Source organism: Astatotilapia calliptera, chromosome 3 (assembly GCF_900246225.1).
Source record: "Astatotilapia calliptera chromosome 3, fAstCal1.2, whole genome shotgun sequence".
NCBI classification, from domain to species: Eukaryota; Metazoa; Chordata; class Actinopteri; order Cichliformes; family Cichlidae; genus Astatotilapia; species Astatotilapia calliptera.
In genome coordinates, this window is record NC_039304.1 from 48,204,336 (window position 1) to 48,227,176 (window position 22,841).

At 36.9% G+C, this 22,841-nt stretch overlaps 1 protein-coding gene and 1 long non-coding RNA gene across 2 annotated transcripts; both read right to left on the reverse strand.

Annotated features, from left to right (window-relative positions):
- Nucleotides 1-1,705: 1,705 nt before the first annotated feature.
- On the reverse strand, nt 1,706-21,461 carry LOC113015271 (butyrophilin subfamily 1 member A1-like). The gene is made up of 10 exons (XM_026157223.1): nt 21,221-21,461; nt 20,737-21,024; nt 20,514-20,639; nt 20,188-20,285; nt 3,630-3,710; nt 3,012-3,107; nt 2,744-2,842; nt 2,317-2,418; nt 1,997-2,101; nt 1,706-1,902 (listed from the first exon to the last, which is right to left on the reverse strand). The coding sequence occupies exons 1-10, from the start codon at nt 21,459-21,461 to the stop codon at nt 1,765-1,767; spliced, it is 1,374 nt and encodes a 457-aa protein (XP_026013008.1). The 3' UTR covers nt 1,706-1,764.
- On the reverse strand, nt 16,107-18,692 carry LOC113019623 (uncharacterized). Its single transcript, XR_003272062.1, has 2 exons — nt 18,477-18,692; nt 16,107-16,203 (listed from the first exon to the last, which is right to left on the reverse strand). It is a non-coding gene; the product is annotated as an uncharacterized LOC113019623 (long non-coding RNA).
- Nucleotides 21,462-22,841: the final 1,380 nt, after the last annotated feature.

Below are 22,841 nucleotides of genomic sequence, written 5' to 3' on the forward strand. Positions count from 1 at the left end.
ACGTTATTTTTCTCTACATATAGGAAATCTCGTGACTCACTGTAACAATGTTGTGTGTCATGAGCGTCTTCTGCTCCTGTCTGTTTCAGTTTTTGTTGTTTCCTGGGTTTTTTGTAAGGTCTCCTGTCACCTCTTAAAACTTTAGACATTAAAGTCAGTGTGATGTCCTCCTGGGCTTTAGAATGGTAACACATCCTTTATCATCTAATTTTTCTCATTTATCTCATTTTTAAAATGAATTCATCTCAAATGCTGTAAGAATTTTCTTATAAAACAAAACTGAAAGAAGTTTAGAAAAAAAAACATTTACACAGCCTTTCATGTCTGTTCTCATGTAACTTTAGATCATACCTGAGACATCATGATAAATGAATTTGTATGTTACTTGTTTTGTTTTGTTTCCAGATGGAAAAAAACAAACTCGAATTTAATTCAAGATGATGCTTACAGCCAAACTTACAACAGTTATACCCGCTGTTGAGGTGCAAGAATCCACTGCACTATTCTGCTAAATGATAGCTGTCACCACTCGGATTATATCACGTCATATCAGAAGGGGAAGAATTGAAAACTGAGGACTGTTTATGTAACACACCCCTAGTAAGCGGACAGCCAGAAATTATACCTGGTACTGACAAAACAGCATCATAGTATGTTTTCCTCTCCCGCTTCTGCCACATGTGAAGACCAGCGGTAGTGTCACACTAAATCATCTCACTAGGGTGGAGGTGCCCCCTTTTAGTGTAACTACGGATCCCACCACATGTTGAAGCTCCAAGAAAAAACACAAAATTAAGGCCTTCGTTTAACAAAACACACCTGAAGACTTGTGCAATATACAAAAGAACATCACATAATGTGACCACACATTACGGTGTGTCACATTTACACTGCTATAGAAGAAGCTTTGTTGCTGCATCTTATGCTGGGACTTTTTAGAAAACAGAGCAACATAACAAATAACACATTTACACATAAAAGAAACTGATCAACAGTCACAGAGGGAATTTGTTTAGTGAAGTTATTCAAAAGTTTTTTTTTCATGAGTTTATTGAAAAATCATCACTCAGAGAGAATCTGGATTCATCTGATCCAAAGAGAACAAGCATGAGACTGTCTTCTTATTGGTGGAACATATTTTTGTTCAAGAAAAGAATAAGAATATAACACATATAAGGACTTGAAGTGCTTGGCCATTCATGAAGTAAAAGTACAACAACCTGTTTGTTCTTCTTTGCATTCAGTGCTTTTGTCTTGATGACATTAACTATGTTAGTTAATTAAACTGTGTTAGTTAGTTAAAACATCAATAACATGGTTCACTTTTAGCACTGACATACAAAAACACCTCCTGATATACAATACCAAAACATGTATCTGTGCTAAAGATTGTAAAACACAAAATAACATAATTACTGCTCAATGACATATTCATGCTTTTTTTCTCTCAAGATCTTGTGAGTTTATCTTTGTGATGCTTTGACTCGTGTATCTTCAGCTTACAAAGACACAGTGAAGCTTCGTCTTCATCCACACCCTTGCAGTAAAACTGTTTTTGTGTTGCACCTCAAAGAATAATGAAGATCTATTGATTCTGATATTGAAGATCACCTTGTTTATTTACATATTGTTAATTGAACAAAAAACACTGTTACACTGACTTCAAATTATATGAAATATATAAAATGTAATATTGCTCTTTTTTTTCTTTTATTCATCAAAAGAGTCCTGATGAGTTTACATGATGTAATCGTTTTTTTAGTATCACTTTAGCCTGTGGCGCTCTCCAGTGCTGCTGATGAGGTCGATCTTTAGCTTGTCTGGAGAATCCCATACGATCATGCCCACACACATCACATCAGCATTGTCAGGATATGGGTTCTTGCCACCGTCTCCCCGTACCTGTAAATGTAGCGGATAAAAGGGTCGCAGATGTCCAAGTGAAAAGTAATAATAAGAGAGACTAAAAGAAGAATCTAGTAACACAGAGACTCACAGTGAGTTCCTCTTTAGCTTTCAGTGTAAAGTTTTCTTTAAATGTGTATATGCTGATTCGGTCGTCGCTCTGTAGTTTTAACTTCCAACCTGCCATCAATATATCCTGTAAAAGAGAATGAAAAAGGGGAGGTGGGGGGGGATGATGAAGTTGACTTCATAAATGTTGTGTTTATAAATAAAAATGTGTCGTTTCCATCTTTGTGTTGTATCTACAAGTGAAAACGACCTTGTTTTAGAAATATTTCTGAATACAAACACAAAACAAGTTGTTTGTGTTTAGGTAGTACTCATTGTTCACCAGCATGCAAGCAGCAGTACCTCACTGGAAGTGTTTTTCAGACAGATATATTTGCCATGCCTGTCGACCTCGTCTAAAATAATGTCACCTCTCTGTGGTGCGTTAGGTTTGTTTGACTGTTGCTGAGAGAGAGACAAAAAAAATCCAGATTAGTGTGTGACAGATGATGATGTAAAATAGTTGGAGCTTGTTAGAAAATGTGTTTGCTAAAAGTTGCTAAAATATTTAATAAACATTAAATAAATAGCTAAGAAACTATGTTTATAAGAAAGAATTAATGCTAAGACACACAAATATATTGTTTGTCTTAATATGAATCACAGAAGTAAGTAAACATTTTCATTCTTTCTCAGTGAGATGTTCATGATCCCGATTTTATCTCTAGTCCCATGAATGACTGTAAGTCAGTGAAGTGTTGAAAACAAGTGTTTGTCTGTCTGTATTTACCTCTTTCACATGTTCTTTGACGTTTAGTTGTTTTATCTCCTGATGGAAATTCTGTTTTTCATCCTTCTTCAACTTTGTGTCAGCTTCCTTTTTTTTCTCCTGATCACAGACAGTAGAAACTGACGTCAGAGGAGACTAGTCTGACCAAAACAGTTTGTTCAAAATGATCGGACTTTGTTTCCTTTCAAAACTTTGTGCTTTAATAAATGAATTAAATGAATGTGTGTTTGTGCTGAAGTGTTCAAAACAACAGTGTGTGTGTGTTTACTTCTTTCTTCATGTTGCTGATCTCTGCATGTTTCTTCTGCAGGTGATGATGTTCCTCCTTCAGCTTCTCCTCAGCTGCATGTTGGTTTTTCTCCAACTAACAGACAAACAGATCAACACAAAGGTTCAGCCTGAACAAAACTATCTGGACTGTCAAACATAACAGTCTGAACACGTCTCCAAAACTGTTCACACATTTTCTGTTTGCTTTCAAATCTCTCTTCCTTAAAGAGCTCAAACAGGAAATCTGACCTCTGACTGACCCTGAACTCCAATAACGTCACTGAATATGAGAGCAAGCTGAAGATTTGTGTTTCTATAAATATCTTTATGGTAAAAGAAACATGCATGTGTTCATGTACAGTTTATATAAATATAAAAACAAAATAATTGATAATCTGGTGTCTGTGTTTTTGTAACTTTATCAAAGTTTCAGTCCAGTTTTCAGATTACAAATTAAAATGCAAATGTTCCAAATAACCTAAACTTTTTTGTTCTTTCTATTTCATAATCTTAACCTCATCAATAACCTGTAAACTGCTCCCTCAGGATTATAAAAAGTATAAAAATCTTTTACACAAACAAGAAGCATAAATGTTTTTAATAGACTTCTGCTAACCTCTGTTTTACTGGATTCCTCCTCTTTCATGTTTTTCTCCATCAGTTGCTGATGTTTTTTGAGAGCTGATGAGCCTCCAGCCTGAGAGAAGACATGAACAGAATAATTTAGGTTGTTACATAATGTTCTGTAAAATGAAAACATGACAGACAAAAAATATTTGAATATTAGGATAAAAAATACCATCTATTCATACAGCAGAAGATGGCAACTATATATTTCCCGTCACATTATTCCTCTGACGATTTTTAACTCTTTTATTTTCATTTTATTGTCAGTAAAGTTGTCTCTTTCTTTTCTTTAAAAAGTTGTATATTTTATTTATACAATTTTTTTCCCCACAGTCATGAAATCTTTCATACTGTTTTTCCTACAGGTTGTGTTGTCTTGTCTGTTTCTGTCATATCACTCACTGGCTCGATGTCCTGTGTCATGAGCAGTGTTGGTCAAGTTACTTGAAAAAAGTAATCAGTAACTAATTACTGATTACTCCCCCAAAAAAGTAATCCCGTTACTTTACTGATTACTTATTTTCAAAAGTAATTAATTACTTAGTTACTTAGTTACTTAGTTACTTTTTAAAAACACGATTTACAACCTGAAGAGGTGATAAAGTGATAGATCTTTCAGCCCAATTCTACTTTTTCTACATAATCCATCATACAAAATGTAATCAAATGGAAAAGTCTCTTTTTTTAACTTGTTTTATCAGTATTAATCTTTTAACTTTATGCATCAAGCAAAACATTTAATTATATGCAACATTCTCTGACTTGAATAAATTAGTTTAACATTTAAACCTATTTTCTACACATTCCAGCACATAAAATAAAATATTTTTTATGTTTTCACTCAATATTTCAAACAGATGCAAGTAAAACACAGCAGAAAATAAATAAAGTCAAAGACTCAGCGGTCCTTTTGCTCTATTTTCACCTGTAAAGCAGGAGCAGGGTAGGCGGAGGTTTACCCTGGTGCAGGTGTGCTGCGGTCAGTTGAAGAATCCGCGCGAGTGTCTCTGTGAGTTTCCCATCACGTCGTAGCTACTCGGTGCTTGTTGGAAGTTTAGGGGTTTTTTTCGCTGTAAAAAGAAGTTTTCTTCCCACGCACGATGGACGCTAATGTTTTTGTCACTTTTTATGGAATCAAACTCAAAGTAAGGTCAGTACTTCCACACTTTAAACGCTGCACGCTCATACTCTCTCCCGCACTCTATATATTATCCATTGTTGATCTGCACACAGCTGCTGTCACCAACGTCGCACTTGCTTACGTCACTGTCATGAGACATTCTCGCAAAAAAAATCACGGTTTTAGTAACGCAGTAACGCAGCGTTCCTACGGGAAAGTAACGGTAATCTAATTACCGATTTTGCAATAGTAATCCCTTACTTTACTCGTTACTTGAAAAAAGTAATCAGATTACAGTAACGCGTTACAAGTAACGCGTTACTGCCCATCTCTGGTCATGAGTGTCTCCTGCTCTTGGTCTGGTTCAGTTTTTGTTGTTTCTTGTTTTTTTTGTAAGCAGTGAGGTTTCCAGACATCTGTTAAACGTTTAGACAAGAAAGTCAACATGATGTCGTCCTGGGCTTTCGAATGGTAACACATCATTTATCATCTCATTTTAATATGAATTAATTAAATATGCTGTATGTTTTCTTTTTAATGCAACACAAAGAGGTTTATAACTTTGCATGTGTGTTGCTTTAACCCCTGTAGGCAAAACTTTAGATAATAATTTTGACAACATGGTAAATTAATTTGTGTCTTACTTGTTTTGTTTCGTCTCCAGATGAAAAAAACTCCAATTAAAATCAAGATGATGCTTAGAGCCAAACTAACAACCACACCAATGATGATGGCAGCAGCAGAACTGGAGTTGAGCTGGAAGTGTTCATCTGAAACAATAAAAACAGAATTACATGTTATTTTAAAAGATTCTGGTTCATTCAAACCAAAATCGAGCATATCATACATTTTATAAACTAGATTTACCTGGAACATGTTTGTGTGACTCTCTGCTCTGGTTGGTGTTCCTCTGTTGGACTCTGCAGGTGATGTTGTTGCTGTGTCTCTTCTCCACAGTCACTCTGCTGCTGACAGTATAGAGGTCATCAGGACCTCTGAGGGTCTCTGCAGGTCCAGCAGAGAGGAGGTTTCCCTCACCGTCCAACCACAGTAGCTCAGGCTTTGGGTGCCAACCTTCAGATTTACACTCTAACATCACTCCTGTCTTGTCTCTGTCAATCCCTTCTAAGCTGATGACAGGTGAGGAAACAGCACTCGATGCTGGATGAAATGTACAATTTAAAATACTGATCAGTAATACAAATCAATAAAAACTGCACCAGTCTAAAGACAATATTTGAATATTGCAAAACTGATAAAGACTTTTATACTGCCTAACTGTTTGAAGATTGTTCCTATTGTTTGCACCTCAGTCAGTTGTCAGATTCTTGTTTTTTTGTGTTTGACGCATCCAAACCAACTGAGACAATATTTCATTTCCAAGCTTGTGTAATGCATTGGCTTAATCAGTAGGTGAAAGGTGTGTTGATTTGACCTATTTTACTGCAAACACTAGTCCAAACTGCTCTGTGCACACATAACATATATAATTCATCCACTTACCGACCACAAGATCAATAAAAACTTCTTCATCCTTCTCTGGGATGTAACATCTGTATCTGCCCTGGTCTGCAGGTTTTACTTTGGATAGTTTCAATGAAATGTTTCCATGTTTCAGCTCATCAGTGAACAATGATGATCGACCTTTGTAGGACGGGTTTTTTCTATTTATGAGTTCCTGACCTGCACGGCACACAAGCACAAATCTGGGGTCCAGGTCAGGTCTTGCCCACTCCAAAGTCATCGCAGCAACATTTTCTCCAGGTATCAGGTGACATGGCAAAGTGATGTCTTCTCCAGCTGTTGCAATAATTGGCTGATTTGGACCAATTAACCGAGACTGACCTGAGATAAAAAGATCAGTTTATCAATTTATTTAAGAATGAGAACTTCTAAGAAATCCTGCTAAATGTCAATGGAAGGATTTGCTTTTTCTTTTTTCATGACTGACAGCACAAACAGTGTACTGTCAGTGTAAAAGATGGAAATCAGCTCTGAAACATCCGCTGAGATCTTGTTGAATTCAGTTGTGTAAATCCACAAAGAGCAGCAGTCCAGCCCACATCAGAAATTAATGTTAGTTTCTATTTTTTTCCCTGTGCTGAGACAGTACACAAACTTTAGGGTTCCCCCATCTGCTGGATCCCACTTTAACCCCTGACTGTACTCATTTTTCTGCTGAGTCTCGGAGGCAAAGCTGCCCTCTACAATGTAGGTAATAGAAAATAATTATTTCTTTTACATTATCATTCTCTGCAGGTGACCTACATATTTCTACTTTAGTGAAGAAAGTCAGGACTTTTGCCACTTATTATAATTCCAGATTCAGTTATAATCTAGACACATTATAGCTTCTAGAATTGCACCTTTAAAGAATAAAAAAAAACATTGAGAGGAAACATTAAACCTTTTGTCTAGGCACAGAAAACAGAAAAAAGTAATAAAAGATAATTATTTCCCATATCAGTAAATTAGAAAATTTGAGCCATTAATTTTATGTGTGTGTGTGTGTGTGTGTGTGTGTGTGTAGAATCTTCCTTATGAACTTTGAGCTTGTTGCCAGGAAACTGGTCACTGTTATAAAACAAATAGAACTGCAATAAAGCTTCAAATGAACAACAACAGTGTTTCTTCACTGTCTTTCCACCTTAAGAGTAAGCACTCATGGAGTTGTTGTTAGGTCTGCTATGGTGCTGCAGGGGGCATAACATGACTTTTTCTGTAATATGTTAGGCAGGTGAATAAACTTGAGAGACTGAATTGTAGGAGAAACTGTAAAGTAAAAGAGAGAAACAGTTTTGAGGACTTAAAAAGATGTCAACTCTGTCCACTGCTGTTGTGCAGATACCGTTCATTTTTTTGCCTTTACTGTAGTGCTGGTTGGTACAGCTGCAGTGCCGAATTTTCAATTTAAATGTTTTCTGTCCATTGAATCTGTTTGTACATCAAGACTTAAATGTTTCAGTCAAAAGAGATAGCATTCATGTAATGTTATTTGAAAAAGTAGCATGTAAATGACGAAAAGACGATTTTTGGGGAATTATTTCTTTTTAATTGCAGACCAAAGACAAGGTGTAAATTTAGAAAAGAGGAAGATTGGAATTTGATCAAGAGTTTTTATAACATGAGGCCTTTTGCTGTTATTGGACAGGACAGTGCTGACAGTACAGAGGTGGAGAAGGTGAGGGGAAAAGCACACAAGAAATAGTCTAGACTCCAACCCAGTCCTGCTGTGTCCTTCATTATATGGGTCACCTGCTCAGCCTTGGAGTTATAGCAGTAATGTCTAATGGTCTGTTTGAAGACCGATTACATGACCTGGCTGAGCAGCCAGCCATGGGACAAATGTGAATGTGGAAAAATAGTGAAACTGAATGACCTTCTTGCCAAATAAATGAGGCTTCCTAGATCACTGCAAGCATGATGCAACCAGGGCCAGTACAAATGGCAGTCACTTACGTGCAGAACATCAAGTTTATTTTATCTTGGATGCAATCAAGAAATTTGTCCATAATAGGAAATATTCTCTGATCTAGATCTATTATCAACAAAACTATAGACTGGTACATTTAGGCTCTTTATGCAGAGGAGCTGAAATGAAGAGACTTATATGAATTTCGTAAATTTCAAATTCAGTTGAAAGTAGTAAAACTTCAGTAGTCATCAGAAACGTCAACGATAAAAAAGAAATAATCGAAGCATTTCTTGTTATAATTATTTTTTAATATCTGTTAAGTATTTTACATAATTTGTTATGGGTGTATTGATTTAATCCTCTGGGGTCAAAGGTATATTTAACCTTTGAAAAACCTGCTTACCTTGCCTTGTTTGGTGTCATTGTTTTCAGCACAACCTCACATATCGGATTTGTTTTGTTTTTTTGTTTTTTGTTTTTCATTTTGACATATAGTCTTTGGCTACGTTCACACTGCAGGCGAAAGCGCATCAAATCCGACTTCTTTGACCCTATGTGACCCATATCCGATCATGGTATGACAGTGTAAACGGCACGATCGTCACTGTCACAAGACAGGGCGATCATGGCTCATGAGTTGGGTGTTCGTCTTATAATTGGAAGGTTGCCGGTTCGAGCCCCTGCTCGGACAGTCTCGGTCGTTGTGTCCTTAGGCAAGACACTTCACCTACCGCCTGCTGGTGATGGCCAGAGGGGCCGATGGCGCAATATGGCAGCCTCGCTTCTGTCAGTCTGCCCCAGAGCAGCTGTGGCTACAACTGTAGCTCCCTTCACCAATGTCAGAGTGAAAGAATAGTGGAATTGTGAAGCACTTTGAGGGGTCCTGAAAAGTGCTATATGAATGCAATACATTATTATTACAAATCCGATCTGGGTCACTTTCATATGTGGTACTGAAACCGATACATATCTGATGTTTTAGGAAGCGACTGCTGTTTGAACTGTCATGTCGCATTAAATCCGTCTTTTACGTCACTGACACAAGACAGACGCCAATTATCAGCTCCGGAGAAGACATCGCGAACGCTTCCTGGCCATCCAGTGTAGATGTTAGTGAAACTGTTGGGAAGACAACGTTGGAGAAACGTGAACTTTTTATTTGTACTGTATAATCTGCAGATTCTGACAGAAATCTGCAACTATCCTTTGAAGCAGCTCTCCTCTAAAACAGCAATAAGGATCATTATTAGGCCATATGTAAATAACAAAATAACTTTATAACTTAAAGCAAAATTGGGAAACGTAAAATCTGAAACAAGTCTTTATAATAAGGGCCAACAGTCAAACAATACTGTTTGGTCTGGGTCTAAACAGAGTGCGTTGTGTGTGACGTCTTCTTTTGCGCAACTCGGACACTTTGAGGGTTCACACTAGAGCGCGTTTGCTGTCGCATTTTATTTGTTGTGTGAACAAGCAGACAAAAAAATCAGATTTAATCAAAAAATCAGAATTCAGCATTAAGACCTGCAGTGTGAACATAGCCTTAGTCTGTTTCCTTTCTTATTGTGAGAGTCTTGTCCCGTATGCATCAGGTTCTGTTTCACTCCTCCTTGTCATTAAGTGCATTAAGTCCAGCTGTGTTCCCACGTGTCTCCACTTCCCCTCATCACCCTCATGTGTACATGGTGTCAGTTTCACTTTGTCCACCATCAGAGTGTCTGTTATGTTCCTGTCATGCACCTGTTCCTGTGCCCGGTGTCCTTCATGTTCCCATGTTCTGTGCACCACTTTCACTAGTATTATTTCCAGTGTAAGTTTTTGTTTATGTTTTGGATTTTCATCTTCCCTTGTATCTGCTCCATCGCCTTAATAAAGGCTCGCTTTCTGTTTAAACTTCTGTTCGCCTCCATGGCCGCATTTGGGTCCTCATCACACACACTCCATCAGTATTAACACAATGGACATGAAAACACACACACATCAGAGTAGGAAAACCTTTTCATGACTTGAAATGCAAATGCATACTTTAAATTATGCAAAAATTTACACAACTATTTAAATTTAAAAGTACAGACAGTCCCTCGGCATTTTTTGAACAATTAAACAACTATTATTTACAAAATGATCCGACTTTACATTAAGATCTTACACAAATTATTTGTTCTACTCCAAAAAATTTTTCCTGTCTACCACAAGAAAGAGGTCACGAGACAAACCTGACACCTTCAGGGTGTATGACTCCTTCTGTTGTCCATCTGGCCAACAAAAGGACATTTAGCATTTGCCTCACTGTATTGACACGTCATGTTTTAGCTTTTATTGCTAGCAAGTGCTTTCATAATGAGAGCTGTTTTCTTAGAATATTCAATTTTTCTAGTTTCTTCCTCCACTAAATGTGCCGTTCGTATACAGGAAAAAGCATAACAAGAACTTTTTTATCATAAGTCTAATTACAAATAAAGAGACAGAGGATGCAAAACTGAACACAATGCACACAGGATGAGAGACTTAAATAAAACAGGAGGTAACACACACTGAAACTCAATTAAGATATGTGGGCTTGTCACTGGGACTGAGGGAAAACAGACATGAGACACACACTGGGGAGACAAAATAAAGATCATACAAACAACAGGAGATGCTGAAGACAGAACACAGACTGGAACAGACATGAAAACAGCGAAAAACCAGAAACTAGAAATATTAAAATCAGGTGCTTTAACTAGGAAATACAAAATTACAGACAAGTATAAGAAAATGTCTTAAATCCAAAAGAATGGCTGTCAAATTGTAAGGATTTTTGAGGTCTACTCTAAATATCATCATTTTGTTTTCTATTTTCATTGCTTCATATTTTTAACTTTGTTTCCATCTCAGAAACAGGTTTTTATATCATTCCAGACAGACTAGAGCTGTTTCACTACCTGGCACTGTTTTTGTTCTTTTCACTGTGGTGATCTCAATTAGGGCTGGGTATCGTCACTGATTTCTAGAATCGATTTGATTCAGATTCGATTCAATTCGATCTGTTTCGATCTGATTCGATTCGATTTGAATCGGGGAAATTTTGCCTCAGACAGTCAGAAATATTATAATTCAGATCATGCATCAGTACATTTACATATTTATATCTATAAAAGGAAAGCTGACACTTGCAAGACTTTGCCAAAGGTGTGAGCATCACAGCAGATGCCTTTGTGTCAAAGTAACTGATGATAAAACACAGAAAAACGTGAAGGTGATTTTCCTGGCCTGGGATTTTATACAAATATTCTGCAGTGGATCAAAAACTAAAGAAAAACATTAATCAACATATAAACATTACCTGATGCTGCTGAAGTGAAGCAGAGCAAAGTTACAGAGGTTTTATTGGAGACACGGCTAAGCGTTTTGCAATTTAGCATAATTTTAAAAAGCTTAAATTTGTTCAGTGTTTAACAGCAGAAATGAAACTTTCTTTTCGGAAGTAAGTAAAAGGAAAAAAAAACAGCGGCCCACAGCGCTGTAAACAACGGTAGACTTGTGCATAACAAGCAAACAAATAATGCAGAAAACAGATTTTTAGATGGGGAAACTGTTCTTGAAGTATACTGAGAGAGAGATAGCTCTGCGTGAAGTGTGATTTTTATCGTGGTGGAAGCAAAACAGCAAAAGTTAGAGGGAATTCATGACGATGTTTATGTGAAGCCTAGTTTGGATCTTCTTTTGCTGCTGGTTCAGTCAATATTGTTTAGAGAGAGATAAAACCTACAGCTTCAGAATCAGCGCAAAAATGGCGTGAACATCCCGCCGAAACATCAGAATCAGCGAGCTGTCGGCTTTCAGCCCCGACCATGTCCGTGCCGTCAGGTGAGAAAGGCGACATCTTACTGATTCTGATTCGTCGGCGGGTCCGCGCTTTGTGTTTACGTCTTTGTGCAGAATCCGTGTTCCTGCTCTCATTTACTGTCTTAGCTATTTTGTGGTTTTTGAAATTTTGTGAGGTTTAACCTGAGATTTGGCATCTTGGGCAAAATAAATTTATATTTAAAAATCGATTCAGGATTTTAATGAATCCAAGGTAGAATCGATTTTAATCGATAAATCGATAATCAAAACCCACCCCTAATCTCAATGGCTCCCCTTATTTGGGAAGATAAGGAATATTGAGGGATTTCTTTAAGCATGTGACATGAAGCAGAGAGCAACAGTATTTTGGGGAGACATGATGCATCAGTGATGCAAGACTTCAATGAGAACATGGCAGCACGCCACTTGTTAGAAACCTTTTTTCAGTTATTAGTTTTTTTCACCAGCTTACTTCTAGTGTACTTCCCAAAGAAGGACATGGTAATGTGATGCCATCACCAACTCTTGCCACAAATGGCTGACAAGGACCAAATAACTGAGACTGACCTACATATAAAAAATAAATAAATTAAATTTTTCGCTGTAGTGTATATTCACAGCATGATGACAGTGTTTGAGCATCTGATGAAGGACAGTAGTGAAGATGAATTGAAGCATCTCTGATGTTGGTGAGTCATCAGACAGGCTGAGTGATATTTCCCAATATTAATATTGGCAAAGTATTCGAGCAGATATATTCTCTCATAGCTGGCAAAAAGTGCTGACTTCACAAACTGCTTTACACAAATTTGCATCATCCTGAGGACTGTTTATGTAACACACCCCTCAGTGGACAGCCAGAAATTATACCTGGTACTGACAAAACAGCATCATAGTATGTTTTCCTCTCTCGCTTCTGCCACATCTGAAGACCAGCAGTAGTGTCACACTAAATCATCTCACTAGGGTGGAGGTGACCCCTTGTAGTGTAACACACCACATGTTGAAGCTCCAACAAAAAACACAAAATTAAGGCCTTTGTTTAACAAAACTACACCTGAAGACTTGTGCAATATACAAAAGAACATCATATAATGTGACCACACATTACGGTGTGTCACATTTCAGAGCGTTCTCACTCCCGAGGCGTAACATGTCGACGTTTTGTCACGTCCCGCGGCGTTCCTGAGGAACGCGAAAGGAGACCTTCGGCGTTCTTATGGTACGCGGCGGGTTATGGCTGGAATCCAGTGCAATGACGCTCCCGCGGTAATAGACGTTCCAGCCCTGTATTCCAGCCCTAAACCTAACCTTATCCCTAGCCCTGACCATAACCTTATTCCTGACCTTAACCAGGACGTTAATGATGTTAAATAGCATGTTTCTAAGCGATTTGAAGAAAAAGAGCGAACATGTGTAGGTTCAGTCCAGACGGTTCTCATATTTCCTCTTTTTCCGAGGTCGTCATTTAGGAACGTGGTGGGTAGCCGAAAACGTAATATGGTGACGATTTGTCACCTAGCGTAAAATGTGACGCTTTGGGAGTGAGAACGGGTTGCACATTTACACTGCTATAGAAGAAGCTTTGTTGCTGCATCTTATGCTGGGACTTTTTAGAAAACAGAGCAACTTAACAAATAACACATTTACACATAAAAGAAACTGATCAACAGTCACAGAGGGAATTTGTTTAGTGAAGTTATTCAAAAGTTGTTTTTTTTCATGAGTTTATTGAAAAATCATCACTCAGAGAGAATCCGGATTCATCTGATCCAAAGAGAACAGGCTTGAGACTGTCTTCTTATTGGTGGAACATATTTTTGTTCAAGAAAAGAATAAGAATATAACACATATCAGGACTTGAAGTGCTCGGCCATTCATGAAATAGCAGTACAACAACCTGTTTGTTCTTCTTTTGATTCAGTGCTTTTGTCTTGATGACATTAACTATGTTAGTTAATTAAACTATATTAAACTATGTTAGTTAGTTAAAACATCAATAACATGGTTCACTTTTAGCACTGACTTACAAAAACACCTCCTGATATACAATACCAAAACATGTGTCTGTGCTAAAGGTTGTAAAACACAAAACAACATAATTACTGCTCAATGACATATTCATGCTTTTTTTCTCTCAAGATCTTGTGAGTTTATCTTTGTGATGCTTTGACTCGTGTATCTTCAGCTTACAAAGACACAGTGAAGCTTCGTCTTCATCCACACCCTTGCAGTAAAACTGTTTTTGTGTTGCACCTCAAAGAATAATGAAGATCTATTGATTCTGATATTGAAGATCACCTTGTTTATTTACATATTGTTAATTTAATAAAAAACACTGTTACACTGACTTAAAATTATATGAAATATATAAAATGTAATATTGCTCTTTTTTTTCTTTTATTCATCAAAAGAGTCCTGATGAGTTTACATGATATAATCGTTTTTTTAGTATCACTTTAGCCTGTGGCGCTCTCCAGTGCTGCTGATGAGGTCGATCTTTAGATTGTTTAGAGAATCCCATATCATCTTGCCTGCCCACATCACTTCAGCATTGTCAGGATATGGGTTCTTGCCACCGTCTCCCCGTACCTGTAAATGTAGCCGATAAAAAGGTCACAGATGTCCAAGTGAAAAGTAATAATAAGAGAGACTAAAAGAAGAATCTAGTAACACAGAGACTCACAGTGAGTTCCTCTTTAGCTTTCAGTGGAAAGTTTTCTTTAAATGTGTATGTGGTGGTTAGGTCGCCGCTCTGTAGTTTTAACTTCCAACCTGCCATCAATATATCCTGTAAAAGAGAATGAAAAAAGGGGGGGCAATGATGAAGTTGACTTCATAAATGTTGTGTTTATAAATAAAAGTGTGTCATTTCCATCTTTGTGTTGTATCTACAAGTGAAAACGACCTTGTTTCACAAATATTTCTGGAAAAAAACACAAAACATGTTGTTTGTGTTTAGGTAGTACTCATTGTTCACCAGCATGCAAGCAGCAGTACCTCACTGGAAGAGTTTTTCAGACAGATATATTTGCCATGTCTGTCGACCTCGTCTAAAATAATGTCACCTCTCTGTGGTGTGTTAGGTTTGTTTGACTGTTGCTGAGAGAGAGAGACAAAATAATCCAGATTAGTGTGTGACAGATGATGATGTAAAATAGTTGGAGCTTGTTAGAAAATGTGTTTGCTAAAAGTTGCTAAAATATTTAATGAACATTAAATAAATAGCTAAGAAACTATGTTTATAACAAAGAATTCAGTGAAGTGAGTTAATGCTAAGACACACAAATATATATTGTTGGTCTTAATATGAATCACAGAAGTAAGTAAACATTTTGATTCTTTCTCAGTGAGATGTTCATGATCCCGATTTTATCTCTAGTCCCATGAATGACTGTAAGTCAGTGAAGTGTTGAAAACAAGTGTTTGTCTGTCTGTATTTACCTCTTTCACATGTTCTTTGACGTTTAGTTGTTTTATCTCCTGATGGAAATTCTGTTTTTCATCCTTTTTCAACTTTGTGTCAGCTTCCTTTTTTTTCTCCTGATCACAGACAGTAGAAACTGACGTCAGAGGAGACTAGTCTGACCAAAACAGTTTTTTAAAAATGATCGCACTTTGTTTCCTTTCATAACTTCGTGCTTTAATACAAATAAATATATTTCATGATGTTGTGTTTATTAAAAAGGGGAGATTTACAAAGAATTAAAAACTTGTGTCTTTATATTTTTTCTGTGTGAACTGTGAGACGAGGAAATAAGAGTCCTGAAAGTCTCTGTGATGTTCAGGTTGTTTGGCTGTAACTTCTGTTCTGTGATTGCTGAATGATTTCAGAGGTTTGTGCAGCAAACCTTGAATGTCCGTCTCCGCTGTCTCTTATTGTGTGGATGTGAGTCTTTGTCTGTGTTTGTAATACAAATCTGTTTTTACACACTCAGTTTGGGTCCTTGTTTCCTTTCCTGCCATTAAAAAGCCAATCGAATAAATAAGAAATGTAAATGTGCTGCATGTTTGTTTGTTTGTGGTTGAGGACAGAGCGAGGTCCCAGTAAATGAATGTGTGTTTGTGCTGAAGTGTTCAAAACAACAGTGTGTGTGTGTTTACTTCTTTCTTCATGTTGCTGATCTCTGCATGTTTCTTCTGCAGGTGATGATGTTCCTCCTTCAGCTTCTCCTCAGCTGCATGTTGGTTTTTCTCCAACTAACAGACAAACAGATCAACACAAAGGTTCAGCCTGAACAAAACTATCTGGACTGTCAAACATAACAGTCTGAACACGTCTCCAAAACTGTTCACACATTTTCTGTTTGCTTTCAAATCTCTCTTCCTTAACCTTTTAAGACCTACCATAGAACCAAGTCCACCAGAGCTTATATTATATTTTTACCTGCTGTGGAGCCATTTTTGGGAGCATTTCAAGTTGCTATACATCAATACAACCATTATAGCCCAGATTTTAATAATATGTATTCATTAAGTGCATAGTAATTACATAAATTGCAAAAAAGTGCAATAAACTACAAAAAAATTGAAAATCGTTTTTTGCTTTTTTAACATATATTTCTAGTTAGAGAAATTTAAGAGGCTTATCCCTCAAAACTGTAAATACAAAAAAGTTGCAAAAAATAGTTTCCTACCACAGGAAATTTATTTTGAGTGTCTTCATAGTTTTATTTTTGAAATACACCAATTTTTATACACTGCAGGAAAAACAAAAATAAATATTATACTGCAAATTTGCAAAAAAGCAGCATATGCATCAAAATAAACTATTTCCAGCAGTGCAATTTGAGTCCTAAGCATCCCAGAAACGACACAGAAAGGCATAAAGTCAAAGATAACTTTAAAAAGACCAGTATATGCCTGAGGCCCAGATGGTAAAAAAGACTACATTTCCGTGAAAATGACGTCACTTCCGGTTTCGGGCAGGTAATGGCGGAAATGCAAAAGTTCGCGCTGACGTCTATTCCAACGTAGGAAGTGTTATGAACAGCTGATCAGATCGGCAAAGCATGTTTCTGGAATATTATGTTTTTGTTCCTGCAAGCACTTTTTATGCAGTTTTTGCAAAGCTTTATGTGGAAGGAAACCGTGACCTAGGACAAGCTGATGGCATAAGATGTAAGTACAATTCCTCCGGTTTCATATGCAAAAAAAAAATTTTGCGCTAGCTTACGTGGTTGCAGTGCTACCGGGATTTAAAAATAGTTACGCAAAACAGAGCGTGCCCGCTCCGATCGGCTGTAAAGGGTTAAAGAGCTCAAACAGGAAATCTGACCTCTGACTGACCCTGAACTCCAATAATGTCACTGAATATGAGAGCAAGCTGAAGATTTGTGTTTCTATAAATATCTTTATGGTAAAAGAAACACGCATGTGTTCATGTACAGTTTATATCGAATATAGAAACAAATAATTGATAATCTGGTGTCTGTGTTTTTTGTAACTTTATCAAAGTTTCAGTCCAGTTTTCAGATTACAAATTGAAATGCAAATGTTCCAAATACGAGAAATAAACTGCTAAATGGAGTTAAAATATTTTAAAAATGGAAAAAAAAATGGTTAAACAACAAAAATGAACAAATTAAGTTATAGACATGACACAATGCTGAGACTCAATGTTATAATATGAATCATAGAAATAACTGAAGTTTCAAATTCCTTCTTAATGAAATGTTCATAATCTGCAGTTTTTAATTCTAGACCCAAGAATGACTATAAGTCAGTGAAGTGTTGAAAACGTGTGTTTGTCTGTCTGTATTTACCTGTTTCCAAAATTCTTTGGTGGGTGTTATTTTCTCCTGCTGCTGGAAATCCTGTTTTTTCTCCTCCTTCAACTCTTTGTCAGCTTCATGTTTTTCCTCCTGATCACAGACAGTACAAACTGATGTCAGAGTAACTAGTCTGACCAAAACCGTTTGTTCAAAATCACCAAAGTATTTCTGTTACCTTTCATAACTTTGTGCTATAATAAAAATATAAATTTATGATATCTTATTTATTAAGAGTTAAATAGTTAAGATAAAAAAAAAATCAAACTTTGTTTTTGTCTGCATTTTTTTTTTTTAACTTTGAACTGTAAGACGTGGAAATCAGAGTTCTAAAGGTTACTGGCATTTTCAGGTGTTTGGCTTTAACTTCTTTTTATTTTGCATTCTGTGACAAACCCTGTGACTCTGTTCCTGTGGAGGCCTCGTCTGCACTTTGTGAGAACTTTTTGAATTACTTTGTTGAAAAAGTTTCTGCTTTAAGGTCTCTACATTCACAGCCAGTTTAAGATGTAGATCCACCTTCCTAATGCAGTGAATATGAGAGCATGCTGAACACTTCTATTGCTGTGAATATCTTTATGGTAAAAGAAATATGCATGTGTCCATGTACAGTGTAGATAGAATATAAAAATTATATCATTTAAAATCTGGTTTCAATGTTTTTGTAAACTTTATCAAAATTTGAGTCGATCTCAAAAGTACCTGGCAGCTGCTTGGTCGGGTTTGGCCCCCCTGGCTCTGATGGGCCCCTGTTGGGGTGTGGGGGGCCCTTGGATCCTGGGTCTCTGGGCTCAGAGGTTGGTCTGCTGTGGTGCAGTCAGCTGCTGGCTGAGTCTGTGAGCTCGTAACCGCAGACTCCTGGGGCTTCTGCTCTGTGCCTGCTGGGTGTCTCCATCCAGCGCTCTCTTTTGCTCTTGTCTGATTCGTGGCCACAAATGTGTTTGTGCTTCTGGGGGTCTCATGCTCTGGGGTGTTCTTGGGGTTCACCACTCCTGTGACATCTGGTTTTTTCTCCTCCTGCTGGAAATCCTGTTTTTTATCATCCTTCAACATCTTGTCAGCTTCCTGGTTTTCCTCCTGATCACAGACAGCAGAGACTGAAGTCAGAGGAAACTAGTCTGACCTCTCTTATTGTGTGGATGTGAGTCTTTGTTTGAATTTGTAATACAAATCTGTTTTTACACACTCAGTTTGGGTCCTTGTTTCCTTTCCTGCCATTAAAAAGCCAATAGAATAAATAATAAATGTAAATGTGCTGCATGTTTGTTTGTTTGTTTGTGGTTGAGGACAGAGCGAGGTCCCAGTAAATTCAATTCAATTCAATTCAATTTTATTTATATAGCGCCAAATCACAACAAAAGTCGCCTCAAGGCGAATGTGTGTTTGTGCTGAAGTGTTCAAAACAACAGTCTGTGTGTGTTTACTTCTTTCTTCATGTTGCTGATCTCTGCATGTTTCTTCTGCAGGTGATGATGTTCCTCCTTCAGCTTCTCCTCAGCTGCATGTTGGTTTTTCTCCAACTAACAGACAAACAGATCAACACAAAGGTTCAGCCTGAACAAAACTATCTGGACTGTCAAACATAACAGTCTGAACACGTCTCCAAAACTGTTCACACATTTTCTGTTTGCTTTCAAATCTCTCTTCCTTAAAGAGCTCAAACAGGAAATCTGACCTCTGACTGACCCTGAACTCCAATAATGTCACTGAATATGAGAGCAAGCTGAAGATTTGTGTTTCTATAAATATCTTTATGGTAAAAGAAGCATGCATGTGTTCATGCACAGTTTATATAAATATAAAAACAAAATAATTGATAATCTGGTGTCTGTGTTTTTGTAACTTTATCAAAGTTTCAGTCCAGTAATCAGATTACAAATTAAAATGCAAATGTTCCAAATAATCTAAACTTTTTTGTTCTTTCTATTTCATAATCTTAACCTCATCAATAACCTGTAAACTGCTCCCTCAGGATTATAAAAAGTATAAAAATATTTCACACAAACAAGAAGCATAAATGTGTTTAATAGACTTCTGCTAACCTCTGTTTTACTGGATTCCTCCTCTTTCATGTTTTTCTCCATCTGTTGCTGATGTTTTTTGAGAGCTGATGAGCCTCCAGACTGAGAGAAGATATGAACAGAATAATTTAGGTTGTTACATAATGTTCTGTAAAATGAAAACATGACAGAAAAAAAATGAAGATGGCAACTATATATTTCCCGTCACATTATTCCTCTGACGATTTTTAACTCTTTTATTTTCATTTTATTGTCAGTAAAGTTGTCTCTTTCTTTTCTTTAAAAAGTTGTATATTTTATTTATAAACATTTTTTCCCCACAGTCATGAAATCTCTCATACTGTTTTTCCTACAGGTTGTGTTGTCTTGTCTGTTTCTGTCATATCACTCACTGGCTCGATGTCCTGTGTCATGAGCGTCTCCTGCTCTTGGTCTGGTTCAGTTTTTGTTGTTTCTTGTTTTTTTTGTAAGCAGTGAGGTTTCCTGACATCTGTTAAACGTTTAGACAAGAAAGTCAACATGATGTCGTCCTGGGCTTTAGAATGGTAACACATCATTTATCATCTCATTTTAATATGAATTAAGTAAATATGCTGTATGTTTTCTTTTTAATGCAACACAAAGAGCTTTATAACTTTGCATGTGTGTTGCTTTAACCCCTGTAGGCAAAACTTTAGATAATAATTTTGACAACATGGTAAATTAATTTGTGTCTTACTTGTTTTGTTTCGTCTCCAGATGAAAAAAACTCCAATTAAAATCAAGATGATGCTTAGAGCCAAACTAACAACAACACCAATGATAATGGGAGCAGCAGAGCTGGAGTTGAGCTGGAAGTATTCATCTGAAACAATAAAAACAGAATTACATGTTATTTTAAAAGATTCTTGTTCATTCAAACCAAAATCGAGCATATCATACATTTTATAAACTAGATTTACCTGGAACATGTTTGTGTGTCTCTCTGCTCTGGTTGGTGTTCCTCTGTTGGACTCTGCAGGTGATGTTGTTGCTGTGTCTCTTCTCCACAGTCACTCTGCTGCTGACAGTATAGAGGTCATCAGGACCTCTGAGGGTCTCTGTAGGTCCAGCAGAGAGGAGGTTTCCCTCACCGTCCAACCACAGCAGCTCAGGCTCTGGATACCAGCCTGCAGACTCACACTGTAACACCACTCCACTGATGGCTTTATCAAGGTTTGCTAAGCTGATGACAGGTGAGGAGACAGCACCTGACGCTGGATGAAATGTACAATTTAAAATGCTGATCCATAATGCAAATCACTAAAAATGCAATGGTAATATTTGAATCTGATACAGACTGCAGTTTCCAAGCTGGTGTAACTCACTGGCTGAATCACGGCATTATTGCAAATACTAGTCCAAACTGCTCTGTGCACACATAACATATATAATTCATCCACTTACCGACCACAAGATCAATAAAAGCTTCTTCATTCTTGTCTGGGATGTGACATCTGTATCTGCCTTCATCTGCAGGTTTTACTTTGCACAGTTTCAGTGAAATGTTTCCATGTTTCAGCTCATCAGTGAACAATGATGATCGACCTTTGTAGGAGGGGTTTTTCATATTTATGAGGTCCTGACCTGCACGCCACAGAAACACAAATCTGGGGTCCAGGTCGGGTCTTGTCCACTCCAAAGTCATCGCAGCAACATTTTCTCCTGGTACCAGGTGACATGGCAAAGTGATGTCTTCTCCAGCTGTTGCAGTAATTGGCTGATTTGGACCAATCAACCGAGACTGACCTGAGAAGAAAAGATCATTTTATTAATTTCTTTATGAATGAGAACTTCTAAGAAATCCCGCTGAACCTCAATCGAGAGATGTTCTTTTTCTTTGTTAAATAATATTTCATTACACATGTCTTACTTCCCCTAAAATATTCAACCCCTACATTTTTGTATTGTGAATTATAATGTAACGATCAAATTACAGATTCAGTTAGAATTTATAATCTAGTCACATTAGTCAAAGGTATAACTACTAGGTTACAGCTTTTAAGAATCAATAAGAACACTGAGAGATAACACAAAAATATTGACAAATTAAAACAAAAAACTAAACATTAAACATGGCAATTTGAGCCATTAATTTTATAAACACATACACACAAATAATTACTGTGACCTTCTATGTGAAGGTACTTACAAAAATGTACAATAAGAGGGAAAACCAGAAAACAGTTTCTGAGACAATAAAGGGAAAATCCAGCCATCTGATGATTTATGCTCTGATAATGGGGAAAAAATAATACAACAAACAAGTTAGTAATAAAACAATAAAACATGGTCTGTTTCATACTTTCACATTCAATTCAAATGTCCTTGAGGTCTCTTTGATGGACACACAAACACCTTCAGTTCATTGTTCCATTGTGAATTTAAATTGTGTGAATATTGTCAGATGTAGAATACTGTACGATAAACTAAAACTATGTTTAGTACAACTTTTCATTGCCATTTTCTGATACTAGGTCATAGTTTTAATATCTTTAAATGAAATATATAAAGTCAGACATTAAACACTTATTTATTTGAAAAATATTGATTAGAAAACAATTATCCAGTCCCCTGAAATGCAGAAAGTTTCAGCTTTTCCTCCAGAAATAACTTCAAAGTTATAATGTGTACCTCAATGTAAATGCTCTAAGTGTAGACCTGCTATTCTGTACTAGAAGATGTATTCAATGTATTTTGTATAAGATGGTATTTTAGTAAGATGAGAAAGTCGGTAAGATATAACTTAGACATTAAAAATAAGATATAAAATACAACATACCTGCTGCATGATGTGGCATTCATTTGAAAAGAACATGCAGTCTGAGTTAATAAATCATTACCGAGTTAGTGAAACTTACAGATATCTAGTGTGTGTGTGTGTGTGTGTGTGTGTGTGTGTGTGTGTGTGTGCGTGTGTGTGTGCGTGTGTGTGTGTGTGTGTGTGTCTGTGTGTGTGTAAAATCTTCCTCACGAACTTTGAGCCTGTCGCAAGGAAACTGGTCTCTGTTATAAACAGGGTTGGAAA

Coding starts and splice junctions, on each gene's coding strand:
- LOC113015271 (XM_026157223.1), bottom strand. CDS start 21,461: ATGACTTTGGAGTGGACAAGACCCGACCTGGACCCCAGATTTGTGTTT. Junction 20,286..20,513: donor CTGGAGACGAAACAAAACAA/GTAAGACACAAA, acceptor AACGTTTAACAG/ATGTCAGGAAACCTCACTGC. Junction 3,711..20,187: donor TGACACAGGACATCGAGCCA/GTGAGTGATATG, acceptor GTCTTCTCTCAG/GCTGGAGGCTCATCAGCTCT.